This window comes from Arachis hypogaea, chromosome 7, assembly GCF_003086295.3.
Source record: "Arachis hypogaea cultivar Tifrunner chromosome 7, arahy.Tifrunner.gnm2.J5K5, whole genome shotgun sequence".
In the NCBI taxonomy this organism is placed as follows: Eukaryota; Viridiplantae; Streptophyta; class Magnoliopsida; order Fabales; family Fabaceae; genus Arachis; species Arachis hypogaea.
In genome coordinates this window covers 3275930-3292233 of record NC_092042.1, presented here as the reverse complement: position 1 = coordinate 3292233, position 16304 = coordinate 3275930, and the positions used below count along the sequence as shown (strand labels likewise).

The 16304-nt window shown below is 26.3% G+C and overlaps 1 protein-coding gene across 2 annotated transcripts; it reads right to left on the bottom strand.

The window, feature by feature from the left end:
• Positions 1–95: 95 nt before the first annotated feature.
• LOC112702012 (protein trichome birefringence-like 43) lies at positions 96–7739 on the bottom strand. 2 transcript variants are annotated; one of them, XM_025752855.3, is made up of 5 exons: positions 6996–7739; positions 3443–3614; positions 1350–1525; positions 897–1055; positions 96–547 (listed from the first exon to the last, which is right to left on the bottom strand). In XM_025752855.3, exons 1-5 carry the CDS (start codon positions 7250–7252, stop codon positions 247–249), a joined length of 1065 nt encoding a protein of 354 aa, XP_025608640.1. In that variant the 5' UTR covers positions 7253–7739; the 3' UTR covers positions 96–246. The 2 variants fall into 2 exon arrangements, with proteins under 2 accessions (XP_025608640.1, XP_025608639.1); XM_025752854.3 differs by having other exon boundaries at positions 96–565; positions 6996–7614.
• Positions 7740–16304: the final 8565 nt, after the last annotated feature.

The window sequence follows — 16304 nt, the reverse complement described above, 5'->3', positions numbered from 1 at the left end:
AATGAATTACGAAAATATTTGCTAATCAAAATAAATTAAATAAAAACAATTAAAATTTATTTTATTTAATATTTATTAATTGTAAACAACTAACCTTGTCCCTCAACAATATTTAATATTTATTAATTTAAAGCGTATTATTATTATTATTATTATTATTATTATTATTATTATTATTATCCTTCATACACATATATAAGAATTACTATTATTGTATTAGCTTAGGTAGAGATACATAGAGAGAAATTAAGTTTGAAAGAGAGCAGCATAGAAAAGAAGATTCCAAGTATCAGGAACACCAGGTAGGCACCAATGGCTACAATCCATGTCACGGTGGCCGCCATGGCCATAAACAGAAGGGTGACCATCTTTTCTAAGTTGTGACAATTCAGTTATGTCAAGCAAGTACACAGCCTTAGTCATACTTGAAAGCACACCCTTTAAGGCTGTCTCTGCTGGGTGTGGCCCACCTGGGTAGTTACTTCCACTCAATGGACGACTTTGCCCCTCACAAGATTTTGGGTATGATTGCCCCCATTGTGATCCACTGAAATTATTCAACAATCTAAGGGGTATAAATAAAAAGAATTCTGGTAAAGAGTTAATAGAGTATTTATATAATGCGTATAATAAATTATTTATTTAGTTTAATATGAGTTAAAAAATAAACATTTAGAATAATATATTATTAATTTCTCAAACACAATATACTTATATTATTTAAAATAACCATCCGAATACCAAAAATAATAAACATTTGATATCCTACTGAATCGAATATTCCTGTAACCTTATTGTACACATTGTATAGATACTTCATTAACTTCATATACTTTCTCAAATAAAAAAAAGAAGAAAATGCAATGATAATGAGTGAGAAAGAAGCCAAAACTTACTCGGCATGATCTGGGGAGACCCCTTGGAAGAACACCCTAGTTTTGGTGGGGTCAACGTTGTCATCAATCCATTTGGCCCATGTTCTTAAGGCTTTCGTATATGCAACCAAACGATCCATGTCTCTATATGTATTATTTCCTTCTTGAATGAAATCCCATCTACAAAGTTTTAATTATGTTAAAATGAGAAGCTGAAACATTGTATAAATTATGTAATAATAAATTAGTTACACTACTAGAAATAACTTGATATTATAGACAGATTTATCGAAAAAATATTTTAATGTTTATTAATGGATTTTAGTGAAAACTCAGATGCATTCTACTTCACATGAAATTGATAGATAAGAGTTGGTTAAATGATTTAACTAAATTTTTATTTAATGACTCTCAGCTATTAACTTCACGTAAAATTGATTGTACCTGAGTTTTCACCGTATTCTATGTACGTACGGCTGTTTTCTTCCGGTGTGAAGCCACCAATGCCAAGAGTCGAATATTAATATATCGTTTCCTTCCCAAAGTTTTCCAGCTTCAATTGAATCCAATTTAAGAACGCGACCAATACTTTCACTCACTGTATCCACCAAAAATGCATTCCGAGAAAGCTTCACCGTGACATCGAAGCTCTGAAAATTATATGTAACTAAATGAGTCATCATCACGTGGATAATATTAATAATAATAATAATATATAATTAACTATCTGAAGTATAATATATATAATATATAATATAATGTATTAAAGTGTTATTGTAATTATTTTTTTTAAATAAAATACCTTTATAATGAATTTTGCCAAAAGAATAATGTATGATTTTTAATATTTTGACAAAAATACATTTTTAGGATTATTTTTAAAAAGATTAATATATCTATTATTGGTGAATTAATTAAGACCGCTTAATTGTATTAGAAATTAGAATTTAACTCTAGAAACACAAAATTACGTTGAATTTATAAACACTAGAATACGTTTTCTTGTACTAATTTTAACAAAGACTAAAATATTCTCATAAAATTAATTTGTTGATTGTATTTGATGTTTTGTCTTAATTAAATTAGCCAATATCTGGTGCTATAACAAAAGTATGCTAGGGAAATAATTAAAAATTAAAAAAGCATCTTTGTACAAATTAAATTAAATTTGGAACGTAGCAAAGGGAGAATATAAGAGATTAGCCGCTGAATAATAATATTTAAAAAAGATACTTCGGAAATTAATTAAAATATCCATAGAAATTAGAAGACCATTGTAGTAGACAGGTCCTTTTCCAAATTCCAATAGTTCAACGCATGATATTGCAACTACTGAACTACCAATCTGACCCTTATACATGATTGAATATATTTATGCTAACAATGCATTATATATTCTTAATAAGTTGTGGTCCATTACTTTAATTTAGTTTTTTTCTTATACATGAAAAAATAATGGAGGAGTTAAGCTCAAATTTCTCAAAAGCCAATTTTATTGTGCCTATAATTTTTTGCTTGAATTTTGTCTAATTTATTTTTTGTAATAAATTTTGATTTTTTTAAAAATTATTTATTCTTATATTTTTTAAATTAAATAATAACTTTTAATCTTTTTTATTAAATAAATACTACTTTTTAAATACCATAGCATTCACCTCTCTCAAAAAGTAATATATATATATATATATATATATATATATATATATATATATATACCTCTCCGGAATAAAAATAAATATAGGCCACGCCAACTTAATATTTTTGGTTTGTATTTTTATTTTTTATTTTTTTAGTATTTTTTATTTTTAACATTTTGTAAAAAAATAAGAGATAAAAATAGAAAATATAATTTTATTATTTTAATTATTATTCTTTAAAAAATTCAAAAAACAAATAATAATAATAATAATAATAATAATAATAATAATAATAATAATAAAAATACAAATCAAACACACTTTATATTTGTGACTCGGTTTTTTCAGTGATGAAATTCCATTAATAATCTAAATAAATTTAATGAAGAGGGATAAGCATTAGTGCATTATACATTTATACTTATACATTGTTATTTATTTTTCAATAATTTATCACACTTTTCGGCTCCAAATCTATCATTCTCAAGACCTTCTTTTAGGAAGGGACAATAATCAAATGAATGTTATTGCATTTAAATTGTCACTACAAATCCCATACATAATTTATTATTATTGCAACCCATTTAATTTAACATCTTTTGTGAGTGAATGCGAATTTTAATTAGATAGTTGTCCACTTGTACTACGTCCAACTCATGTGTTAATCATGATAATGATTCATGATATAATTAATAAATACATAAATAGTATATATAGAAACCAACTTTTAATCAATTAATATTAATCAATTTTTTATATTTAAAATTATTTTTTATTTAAGATTAAAATTTAAAATAAAAAAAAATTGGAAGATATTAATTAAAAAAAAGCTGAACCCTAAATAAATATAATAAATTAAGAGATGAATAACATATATATAAGATTAAAATGAATAATTGAAGATGAGGCTAGAAATTAAAGAGATCTAACCGGGAAGGTGAAGGTAGAAAGATCTCCATTTCTGAGAGAAGTGTACTCAGCTTGTGGCACAGCTGTGTGAAGCATGCAAGTGAGTGATTGCCATTGATTCAAACTCAATGAGTCCCCCACAAATAATATACTCTTCCCTCTAAGTCTTGTTAACATATCATACCCATTGAATCTGCATTATATTCAAAAGTGATGGCTCCATTTAAAATTACATCATCACAATTATTATTTTTTTTATTTCTCACGGTATTTTCCAACCCAACAGACTAAAAACTAATCCGTCGCGACACTGAACTTTATTCAAAGATTTGTCGCTGATCAATAAATTGCTGTATGTACAAAACAAAATTCAAACTTACGACAATTACTTAAACAGACTAGTGAGCTAATTATTAGACCAATCTATTTGGTTACATCATCACAATTAATGATCATTAAAACTAAACTTTATTTGGTCTAATATTGGATGTGCTATTCTATTTGATGACAAAATAGATGAAAGCAACATTACAACACCATGTCTCTCAATTGATCAATTCTCCACGGAATTATATATTATTTATATGCACTTAACTTTATAGATTTTTAATTAGTTTAAATGTGTATATATAAGGCTAACAACCTAAGTCTATCTTTTTTGCATTTGGTGCTTGACAACTTGTTATTAGGGATTGCCCCCAAAAAGACAAAAAACATTTATATTCTCTTCTAGTGGTTCACGGCACAAGATAATCATACCTATTCTTTATTTATTTAATTAATATATGTGATCGTTGAATAATAAACTAATAAAAATGCTTCAATATAAATTAAAAATCATCTATTAAATCAATTAATATGTATATTTGTATATATTAATTCACATTACAACTAAATAATTACTACTAAAATAACTAAATCTATTATAATAGAAAAATCAAATATGTAATAGACAAATAATTAAACTAATGATTTAGAGTAATATAATAATTTTTTTATAAGATACTAAATATATTTTTCTACACAATAATTAATTAGTGCTTAAGAATTTGAACTAATTCACAAAACGAATTGTCTTGATAATTTTTTGTACATAGCTATATATTTGTATCAACATGTTAGGTGTAAATAAAAAATAAATTATTTGTATAAAATATATATTAAAATTAAATTAAATCATACGTGTATTTATATATAAATATATAGTGATTAATTTAATAACTAATTAATTAGTGTGTACAATATTTTTAGAGTCAATTTTAGTTAATATCAACTAATATTTTAAATCACTTTTTATTTTATCTTAAATTTTAAATCCTAAATTCTAAATTCTAACTTTTAGATCTTAAAAAATAAAGATTAAATAAAAATATTTTTATAATAAAAAGTTGATTAATATATTTGACTTATTATACTGTATATAGAAATAAACCGGATTTATTAGCCGATTTCATTCAACATGGTAATAAAGGAATAATAAAGTGAATTACAAGAACAAGAGAAATATAGATATTAAAAAACAGCCAAAATTTACTTTATTTAGTATTCATTAATTATCGTAACAATTAATGAATACTAAATAAGATAAATTATAGTTGATTTTAGCTGACTTTCTTTGGTTACTAAATATTTTCTATTATTATTATCGACATGAGTGTTATTAGTTAGTTAGCCATCTAATAACTAGTAGCTTGTAAAACAAGTCAAGCAAATATTTTCCTTTCAGAATGTTATATTATATATATCATATGGTAACAACAAGTGGACCCTAAGAGGAAGCGTGGAATCTACATTAGAAAAAATGTCACATTCAATTCCAACTGTTGTAGCATGAAAAATAGAGGAGGAGATCCATAACTAATTAATCTTTTTTGTCTTATTACTTAACTGATCTAAAAGTTTCTAATTATGTTTTAGTTTTATCAGACACATGGTTACTTGACAAAGGTGTCTTACCCATAAAAAGGTCCACTAAATTAATTAAGTAGTTGTTGTTCATGTTTCAATAATTCTAAGTTGAGAGTAAAGTGATAGAATCTTTGGAAGAAACATAGAGCACAAGCAAGGCTTATAATTATTTCCTCAATAACTTTAATAATATTTAGTTAACTATGACATAAAAACAAATAATTATTAAATATTCAAACTTTATCATAAAAAAATAAGTTAGGTAAAAATTAGACATTACATTATAGCCACCTTAAAATTCACCTATAAACTATTGCATGTGAGTGATATTGTTTAATTACTGAGACAGAATAGAATTTATTAAGAATAAAATAGAAAATTAAATTCTTAATCACTAAGTAATTTTAGGAAATTAAAGAGGACATGCATCATGCATGATCGAAATTAAAGAAATAATCCTTTCCAAGAAAATGAAGTTCTTGCTAGCTTCATTTTTTCAGCCTATTAGCAAGGCCTCACCTCATGCCAAATTCAACTTCCCAACTTCCGATAAGAAATTACTATGAAACCAATGAGCTGTTAGTATTGTAAGTGTGAGGAGTGTTGAAGTTAGTCCTATATCTAAGAAAGTATGGAAGAGTGAGGAGTTTATAAGATGAGCCCATTAATTTAACACCTTAAGGTTTTGAGTTAGATGTGGTGTCTTTTCATCTTATATTCTCTCACTTGATTCCTCCCCGAAGTCTCCCCAATTGTCGAGAGCTCTTCACGGTTGGCCCAACATAAGCTTCCTTTAATTTCATTACAACTTTTTTGTATTTCTATCTGTTTTTAACTTTCTTTAATTTGTGTTTTCTTTTCCTGACCTTAGTCAAACAACTAGTAGTTTTAAAAGAGTTCATGTAATACATTTCAAAAGGATATATATAGTGTACAAATGTAAAATATATATATATAGTCGACTCTAATATCTTATTTATTATTAAATTACAAGTAAACTGTCTTAATTTTATTCATCACATTTAAAATATTATATTTTTGTCTCGAATGTTTTATTTCATTTTATTTTTGTCTTTTTATCAAAATTAAATATTTTTCTTTCAAAAATATTCTTTGTTTATTATTATCTTTTATATTTTTAAATTACTACAGTCACCCACTATGATCATTATAATTATTATTCTTGCTACTATTTAAAAGAAATTATAATAAAAAAAGATATTTATGAAAAAAATAATTTTAACCAAAAAATTAAAATAAAAAATAAAACATTTAGAATAAGAATAAGATATTAAACCTTATAGGCAAATTAAAACTTAACAGAAATATTTAATAGAAATAAGTAACAACGATCGTATTTAATAAAATTAATTTTAAAATTTAAAAAAATTATAATAAATATAAATATAAATTTAAATTTAAATATTTATTAATATATAATTTAATTTTGATAAACACGTATAATTTTAAAAGAGATCTCTTTAAATACTTTAAAAAATATTTTTAACTTTTAAACACCATAAACACGTAATCTTTTTTATTTAAAAAAAAAATTACCAAACCAAATCTAAGAATATTCATGCATATCTATTTCGGCGCGGAGGCACACATACACTAAGATATTTCAAATTAAAAACTCAAAAAAAAAAAAGTGATGAACATGTACCTTGGTAAGTTGCAAGCAGTGGGCTGCCATCTATACTTGAGATAGAATTGATCAGGACGACCATTATTTATACAATCAAATTCTTTCTCAATAAATGGACATTTTGATATTTCATAAAGTGGGTATGAATTTGATTCATCCAAAACCCAGCTACCATGAAACAAGTCACACCCTCCTATACTTCCATTTGTCTCAACAAAAACATAAGAAACAAGAACAACAACCATCACAACACTAGATATGGCAAAAGACCCCATATCTAAATGGTGGCAGAAGAAAATGAACAATCTAAGAGGGTGTATGATTTCTTTCTAATTAATTTGGCTTTTGTGGAATTTTGAGTATATATAATAATTGAATTGGTATCCGCCAAAAATGGTGATGCAAGAAATTAAAGAAACGGTTGCATGCAAAACTTTAATTTTTGTGTGACTATATTGAATTTTGATTTTTTTTTTTTTTATGCATGAAGTGCCATGTTTAGAGGAATATATATATGATGATATGCAATAATTGTGAGAAAAATAATTAACAAAGAGAGAGAAGCATAGTGTGATATATATATATATGCAATGGAGGGATCGGAGAAGAGAATGGATATAGATTACACACCAAGAATCACAAAATTTTTGGGTATATATAGATGGATGTTACGTAATGAAAATAGCTTAAGTGGGTCCATTGAGTGTTCTATTCTATCCTACAATGATGATATATAGCAGTTAAAGAATATATTTATGGACCGAACTAAATATATTCATGCATGATGAAAATTTATATACTTGGATATATAGTATCTATCTATCTATATGCGATTCACTTTAAATATTTAATATCACATCATTTATTATATATATATAGTTTATATCAATTTATATTGATAGTACTTTTTAATTTATTTCTTTAATATTTTAATAGTATTTTTTAATTTATTTCTTTTAATTTATTAAACTAAATTAATTATAGTATACTAATTATATATATTAGTTCATTAATTTGATTAATTTATTAGTCATCAAAATAATAAATTTAGAATAAAATAGATAATTGAGATATTTTTAAATAATAATTAAATTAAATCAAATCATATGAATTGAGACAAATTTAAATCATAAGAATGAAGAACTAAACTAAAATAAAATAATTTTTTACTTATTCAAATTAAATGTAATAAATACGAATTAATTTTGTTAGATAATCATAATCTTCTAAATCTGAAATCTGGTATTTTATACATAGATGGCCAAGCAAAATTAAATTATAAGGATCGTCATTTTATCGCTCTTGTTATTTCATCTCTTTTTTTTTCTTTTTTATGTGTAATTTCTTTTATGTATAAATGTACTCAAAATAAGAAGACATGGATGAGTGTTTTATTAATTATTATTTATTTGTTTGACAAATGTTATAGTTTAGTCTTAATTTAGACATTCTACACTGTCAATAAAAGTTGGACATGTAACATTCTACACTGTCAATAAATGCTAATAATACAAACACTATTTATTTTTAATATCCAGTCAATAATAATAAATATATTATACTCGAAGAATATTCCGTACAAAATAATAAAACGTATATTATACTCGAAGAATATCCAATCCGTACATTATTTATCATTTACGTTATGACAAATCTGGTTATTAAAAAAATTAAAATTAACTTAACTATACATAATATTACTCCATGCCTTTCATTTTTATTTTGTCATCGTAAAAGGTCATATATATTAGAAGAGAATCTCATCTTTTTACCAATGGTTCTTTAATTTAGTAATTTCTATAAGAAAAGAATGAATGATTTTGTCATATATGAAAAACATAGAATAATATTGTATTTGACAAGAATATATGAGATTTTAAAAGGTTTAAGCATGTATTTAGCAATTAGCATATTCATAGAGAGATGCAGAATGGATAAAATGATGACTAATAATAGAAAAATGAATAGTTAAAACTTTCTTAATGCGTCGTCAAGCTGGTCCACCCGTCAAGCAGCTGTGTCATGAGATACTCCTCTCTTGCCGTCAATAACCTTTCTCTCGCTATCGGTAAGCACAACTAGTTGACTTTGTGTGGTTACTGATTTGCCAATTGAAAGTTCAGCTATTACTTAACCCTTATTTATAGATTTAGTTTTGTGTTTCCTTGATCAAATTCCTCCTTTTGTTACTGTTACATTAGTTTAAAATACTAAATAAGAAAAATCAACTTGAAAAAAGCATTGTTGCCATGCTACATTGTATAATATATTTGATTCACCAATAATTTAGTTTATCCTTAGTTCAGTGCATTTAGTAGTATTTTTTGTTTCTAGCATTTTACTAGACATTTGATTATCATTAGCAAAAAGGTTATATTGTTATCATATCAACATTTGTTGTATTTTGATGGAAATTGTTTTTATTGTAATGTAGGAGGATATATTATATAATATGCTACTTTTGAACAGTTTAAGAGCATGACAAAAAGTTCTTTTTGCGCTGTTTCCCCTACTTCTTTACTAAATGCATATTTCAGCCAAATTTTGATATCCATTTTAGACAAATCATCCAAATTTTGATAGATATCCTTTTATATGCTTCTTTCCGTTTCATTTTCATTTTTTATTATGTTGAATTGGTTGTTTATGATGTTATTTGTATCCTTGAATTCAATAAATTATTATACCCTTCTTTTTCTTGTCAAAATCATGTTAGATTTCTTGCTATTAAGTGTTGATAGCTGAAAAATTATTACAATAATGCATATATAGTACTGACATCTTCCAAATTTGAGTTATATTCTTTAAGAATTTGTGTGTTGAGTAGCTTTGTTTTAGAAGTATATTTGACCGACATAAAATTTTCTTGTCATAACATTGTACTTGAAAATCATTTGATTTTTGCATGGCCTAAAACTTCGATGGTTGAATTGGAGGTGAAATATTACTTAAAGCATACAACTAGTCCAAGACAGGAAATATGTATTATTAGTTTTTCTACTTTAAATAATTAGTCATTTTAATGCTCATGTCTCAACTTTAAAGCTGACTACTTTAAAATATATTTATTAATGTTATATTTAACCAAATAAACTACTGCTATCAGCGTTCTTCGAAGTGTTTTGCATTACGTAAGGTTTTTAAAATCTCCTGTCTAAGAAGTTGAATTGATGCTTCTTTTTCTTTTGGTTTGGATTTACTTATTTGCTAATATTTAATGCTGTAAAATTTATGTTTCTTTTTTTTTTCAGTTTGATAATAGTATAAGTAATACCCTTGGTGGTACCCAGTTTATTAAGATACCCAAGATAGGTCGTTACACAAAAAAATCAAAGTTAAACACAACATGTTAACAACTTCAGATAGGATCTGCTGCAGCTTCATCTGTGTATCAAGTGGATTGCCTAATTCCCCCGTCTAGTGGTGCTGGTGCCCCTGTAACCTCATCTTTATGCCCTTTTTGACCATTCCGTACTGAACCACTGCCTGCTATCACATACTTGCACGAATAGTGTTCAAAACTCAGAGTCGGGGGATGAAGACTTAAACCCAGAGGCAGATGAGGTAGATTCTTTTGAGCAACACGTTGACAACCTATTTGCTGCATCGGAGGCTCAGAAGTGCAAGGGACGCAAGACCACTGAATTTTGGGATGTTAAAACAATTGGTATACAAGAATTTATCCCATATCATTATTTATGCTTAATTTTTCTATGATTTCATCGCATCTTGGCCACAATGGTTACTCACAAAGAGTAACTATGATTTACAGAGTCCAATGGGACATTCAAGCAACTTCATCTAAGTGTGAAGGAGGCTATGAAGCCACATAACGGTAGAAAGATCGTACTCAAATTCAACGAGAGACTGCAACTAGTTGGAAATGAAGCTGGTATACTAAGCTGCATTCTTAGATTGTTAGGATCTAACTACACCAAATTTCTAATCTACGAGAAAGACTGGAGAAAGGATCGCTCCAAGGACAAGATTTATAATGAATGTGTAAAGGTAAAACGTTATATTGTTGTAGAGTTCGAGAATCTTAATTTATCACTTATTAGCAAGTTAATTTTACTATTGTAGAAAATGTTCTATTTTAATGAAGATAGTAGAGGTGCTATCAAGCGTACAATATTAAAAATGTTAGGGAGGGCTTGGAAGGAAACGAGAAACAGGTTGTACCATGATTATTACAACTCAGAACTAACTGTTGAACAAAATATTGAAGGTCGTCCACCAGGAATTACGGCGAATCATTAGAGATGGTACCTTGATTATCACAATTGTGAAGGCACAAAGGTAATATATTAATAACAAAAAAAAATCTATTTATGTTACATTTAGTAAAAAAAATGGTGTCTAGTAACCTTTACTTTTGATGGCATGATAGGAGAAGTGTAGAAAAAATGCTGTGAATCGATCGAAGCAGTTATACACTCACACAGGCAGATCAAAAAGCTTGGCAAGGCTCGGAGAAAAAGAGGTAATTTACGTTTGACTTACTTTTTGAACCTTCTCTTTGTCTACCTATTCACTATTTAAGCTATATTGTTACAGTCGGAGTAACAAGGGCGTCCAGTTGGTAGAGGGGAGTTGTGGACCTTAACGCACAAATGACCTAATGGCTCTTATCTCCATGATGCAGCTTAGGCTATTGGTGTAAGTAATGTGTTGAGAATCGCTAAGTTGTTTCTCATAGATTTTGTTTGTTAAAATTGTGTTGAAAGTCTATTTGGTTAGCAATTAGCTAATAAATGCTTATGTTTACTTATCTAACTGTGTAGGAAAGAATTGCAGAGATTGAGCAACATGATGAATCATCTAGAATGTTGTCTCAGAATGATTTGCTTGCTCAAACTATTCGAAAGGAGCACCTGGATCGAGTGTGTGGTATGGGTATCAGACTAACTTCTAGTCAAGTGTTTGGTACAAATTCACATCAACCGAGCAATGGAACTCAAAGAAAGGAGATCCAAAGGGTGTTACTTAAACTACAAGCATAGTTGGCAGCCGAGAAATTAAAAAAGATAGAAGGCAATGGAAGATGAAGTAGCAATCGAGAAGACAAAAAGACAGGTAGTTGAGGATGAGGTAGCAGTCGAGAAAACAAAAAGGCAGGCAATGGAGAGTGCTCTGAGATGTCTAATTCAAGAAAAAGGTGGGAAGCTGCCACCAAACGTGGCTGCATGGATTAATTCATTGGAAGGATAGAGTAGAAAGTAGAACTTAGGATTTGAAATTAATTTTTTAGTTAAATATACGCTTTTTATTGTTGACTATGCAACTCTTAGTAAGGAATACTTTATTAATATTTGGATAAATATATGAATATTTTTTTATAGTTTTGCTAATGTCGTTCACCAATCAATTTATTTTTTCAGTTACAAAATAATTAAGATTTCTAATATCAGGAAAATTTAAAAAATAACAAAAAACCTAATATATTTAAATTAAAAAAGCATTGATTGTCGGTGCAAAATACAGTATTTTTATGGTCATTTAGCTGGACAAATAGTGTTGGTTACAAAATAGCCAAAAATAAATTTAAAACTATTGAATATTAGATAGCGGCAGTTTCAAATTGCCACGAAATACACTTTAAAAAATACAACGATCAACAAAATAGAAGCGGTTCAAAATCGTTGGAAAATGCCGCCAAATTCAAGGCTGGCCAAATAGCGGTGGTTCTAAATCGCCGCTAAATTAACCGACGCTATTCAAGGAATTTCGCTGCGGTTATGCCAGCGGTTCAGTGAAAATGTCACAAAATTAAATCTCCACACCCTATCCTAGAACATTTCTTGAAACGCTGGCAAGTAGTTTTGTGGCAATTTTAAACCGTTGCTAAATCCTATTTCTCTTGTAATGTATCAAGTGTTCTATAACTTTATTAGATTTAATTGTACCATTAAGAGAGCCTCAAATTCTGAAATCAAATATGGTGGATCTTTTGCTGTGACCAACGTTATAAAGGCATGATATTTTATTATATTTTTTATTCAGTCTATCAAAAATTATGTTTGTACATTTAGATTCTGTGAGAGGAGCTCTTACTGAGGCCAAAGAATCAGTATTTTTTATTTTTAGAAGATAATTAGAAGTGGATGTAATTTTCTTGACTATTTTAAAGTTGTAGTCGTGACTGGCAAATTCTTGTTTTAATTTGTGATGCAAAGAAGATATAGATTCTGCTCTAAATTTCATGAGCAAAATGACAATCAATCAATCCAGCGGGCGGAAACTAATGTTAAAAAAGAGCAATAATGATCTCCAAATTAAAATTTTAATGTATAAAAATCACTAATTTTTATATTAGTCCCTTTAATTTTAATTTTTTCTTCTTTTAAAATTATATTCTTATATTAGCACCTTTCTAAGAATTGCTCAAGCTCTACCCCTAAATCAATCGATGCTTGAAGGATGCACCTAGTGATGCAAAAAGCCATGAAGTGATGTTATAGTCTTCTGTGTGCCATTCTTGATACTTCTTGGTTTCTTTCTTCGCGATTTCATCTTCTAATAGTATAAACTAGGTATAAACGAAATTGAAGAAGTAACTTATCTTTCTACTCAATTCTCCTGCATATCTTTTTCCCTAATGAGAAATATAAATTAGGTATTTGGTCAACATTTTTTCTTTTATACATTTATTACTTTTACATTTGAGTTAATATTAACTCAATTTTTAATTTTTATTCAAAATATTGATCCTCTAATATTTTTTAATGAAAATAGTCAGTTAGATTTTAAATCTAAAATTTATTTAAAGACTTTCATTTGATCTATTTTCTTTTCATTTCTAATAGTTTTAAATATGAGCAATGCTATATTACCAGTAAATATTATCATTATTTTTTGTCCGTATTTAGCCATTAATAAATTGCACTCATATTTATATACGTTTTGCATACAAAAAATATATAATTTGAACTTATGTTTACTAGAATTTTGCACACATGAATTAATATAATTTGCACCCATATCTTTTAGAATTTACTCACATAAATTAATAAAATTTATTTATTAAAAATATTTTAGTATTTGTACTAATCAAATAACAAAAAAATACTAAAATTTACTGATCCCAAAAAATTTCTCACTAAATATTTATTTATTTCTTTTAGAAATAATATAATCCTCCTAAGTATAAAGTGATATTAAGTCTGGGGAAGAAAAAGAAAACGGACAAATATATATTCAGCCCACTAGCTAGCATTAATTATTATTTGACTTTCTCTTTCAATTCGTAAATAATTCCCCATAATTCAGTGAATTCGCAACAACATTAATTATTATGAAGTAATTTGAATTTTTTAGAGTATATACTAGGTTTTTAAAAAATTTTGTATTGGACATTTTTTAAAAAAAAAGTTTTTTTACGACGTCGTTTTTGAATGTAATAAAAAATTTTTGGAACTCGACACAATTTTTTGAGACACAATTTTTTGGGAACCTATTTAAATGTATACTTTTTTTTATTTTACAAAATAACTTATCCTTCCTTAAAAAAAAGAAAACCACTTCAGTCTTCTTCCATATTATTCAAGGTTAAAAAGATATTTAATTCTTATCCCGTTATTTGATGGTGTAATTTGTTTATTTTGTTCAAACGCTTGAGGAAGAAATATTTATGCAAGAGATACCCGAAAAGAAAGGGTTAAAACTTAAAAACTTAAAACCATTTCCATACCGCTGCCAAAACTGCTGTTAAAGTGTTAAGTGCTCTCGTGATGCTTTGACTTGGTGACGGTTCTATATAGAACCGTTGTGAATGCATAATTTTATAATTATATTATATGTATATATTAAAATTAGTTATTTATATAAAATAATACACATATCTATATACAGATATAACTGATTTGATAGTAAATTTTTTTTTTTTGTATACATACTCAAGGCAGAACTTAGTTGAGACAGGGAGGTCATGGCCCTCCAAACTTTTGTTAAAAAAATTAATAATACTTTTTCAAAAAATAAAAAATAGTTAAGTTGGCTCAAATATATTACTATAACTTAAAATACTAAAGTTTAATCTTCATCTCTTGCTTTTATTGCATAATAATTTTTAGTTTTAAACATTCAAAACATGTTGAATTTGAACTGAATTGAACGCAGCTCTCTATTCAATAAGTAACACTCCCTCTACCTTTGAGTTCAAATATAAAAAATTAGGTATTTTTTATTTATGTAATTTAATATTATTTTATATTTTATTATTTATTTAATTTAATTTTTTTATATGATAAAAAATATTAGAATATTCAATAAGTATTGATACTATCATAGTTGTATAAATTGATAAAAAATTTAATAAATATTATAAATTTTAATATTTGTCCTTCTAACTTCTTTTTTACATATTTTACAGGAAATATATTTAAATTTTTATATAAAATAATCATAAAAAATCAAAGAATTGATGCATTTTTTAAAAGGAAGGTTAATATTTAAGAAGGAGAACATATAACTTTTACAATATCAAAACATGTAGATAGTTCTTCTACTTTAATGAAACACGAAAAAAGTAAGATACAACCTTCAAAAGTTCAAAGAATCGCATCTGATTAGTTTGACCTTAATTCTTTGGAACGAGACCCTAGAAAAAAGTTTTAAATTTGGCAATATCATCAAAATCAAAGAAATGATGTTAGACGAGCTTATCTTAAATGGGATCCATATCAAAAACATATTGACAATTATCTTCTATCCGGCCCCCAAAATTTTATTTTAAGCTCCGCTACTGTACATACTATTTTTTTATTTTAACAATATTTTTAAAATTGTTGTTAAACCATGAATAAAATCTCTATTAAAATGATTAATCTAAATTTTAAAAATTATTTATTATTTATAATTTTTTATTTATTTTGAAATTACATACATTATTATAACTAGTTCTATTTTGACATTTTTTTATCATATATATAGTTTATATATTGCTCTGATATATTGAGAGAAATCTTCCTAAATGAATATGATTTTATCAATATATAGTTCGAATTATTTTAATATCGATTAAATATAATTTTTCACAAAAAAATATAATTAATATTTAGAATATCGGTATTTAATATTTACCATTTATTGTATCTGGTGGTCAAAAGTAATATTTAAAATTATAACAAACATTAAATTCTCCTAAAGAAGATTTCTTACCTTATAAAAATAAAGTGAGTTTAATTTAGTGTACTAACAACATAAAATATTATATATATATATATATATATATATATATATATATATATATATACTCGTTCAATTATATTTATTTATTTAAATGATTATTTACGTAGATATGTAATCAATATAAAAAATAATATTTTT

What these genes read in the sequence shown, in the direction of transcription:
- LOC112702012 (XM_025752854.3), bottom strand. Translation starts at nt 7,252, where the DNA reads ATGGGGTCTTTTGCCATATCTAGTGTTGTGATGGTTGTTGTTCTTGTT. An exon ending in ACTGCTTGCAACTTACCAAG is followed by an intron (nt 3,615 to 6,995) that starts GTACATGTTCAT and finishes AATATAATGCAG; the next exon opens with ATTCAATGGGTATGATATGT. An exon ending in TTTCTACCTTCACCTTCCCG is followed by an intron (nt 1,526 to 3,442) that starts GTTAGATCTCTT and finishes TATAATTTTCAG; the next exon opens with AGCTTCGATGTCACGGTGAA.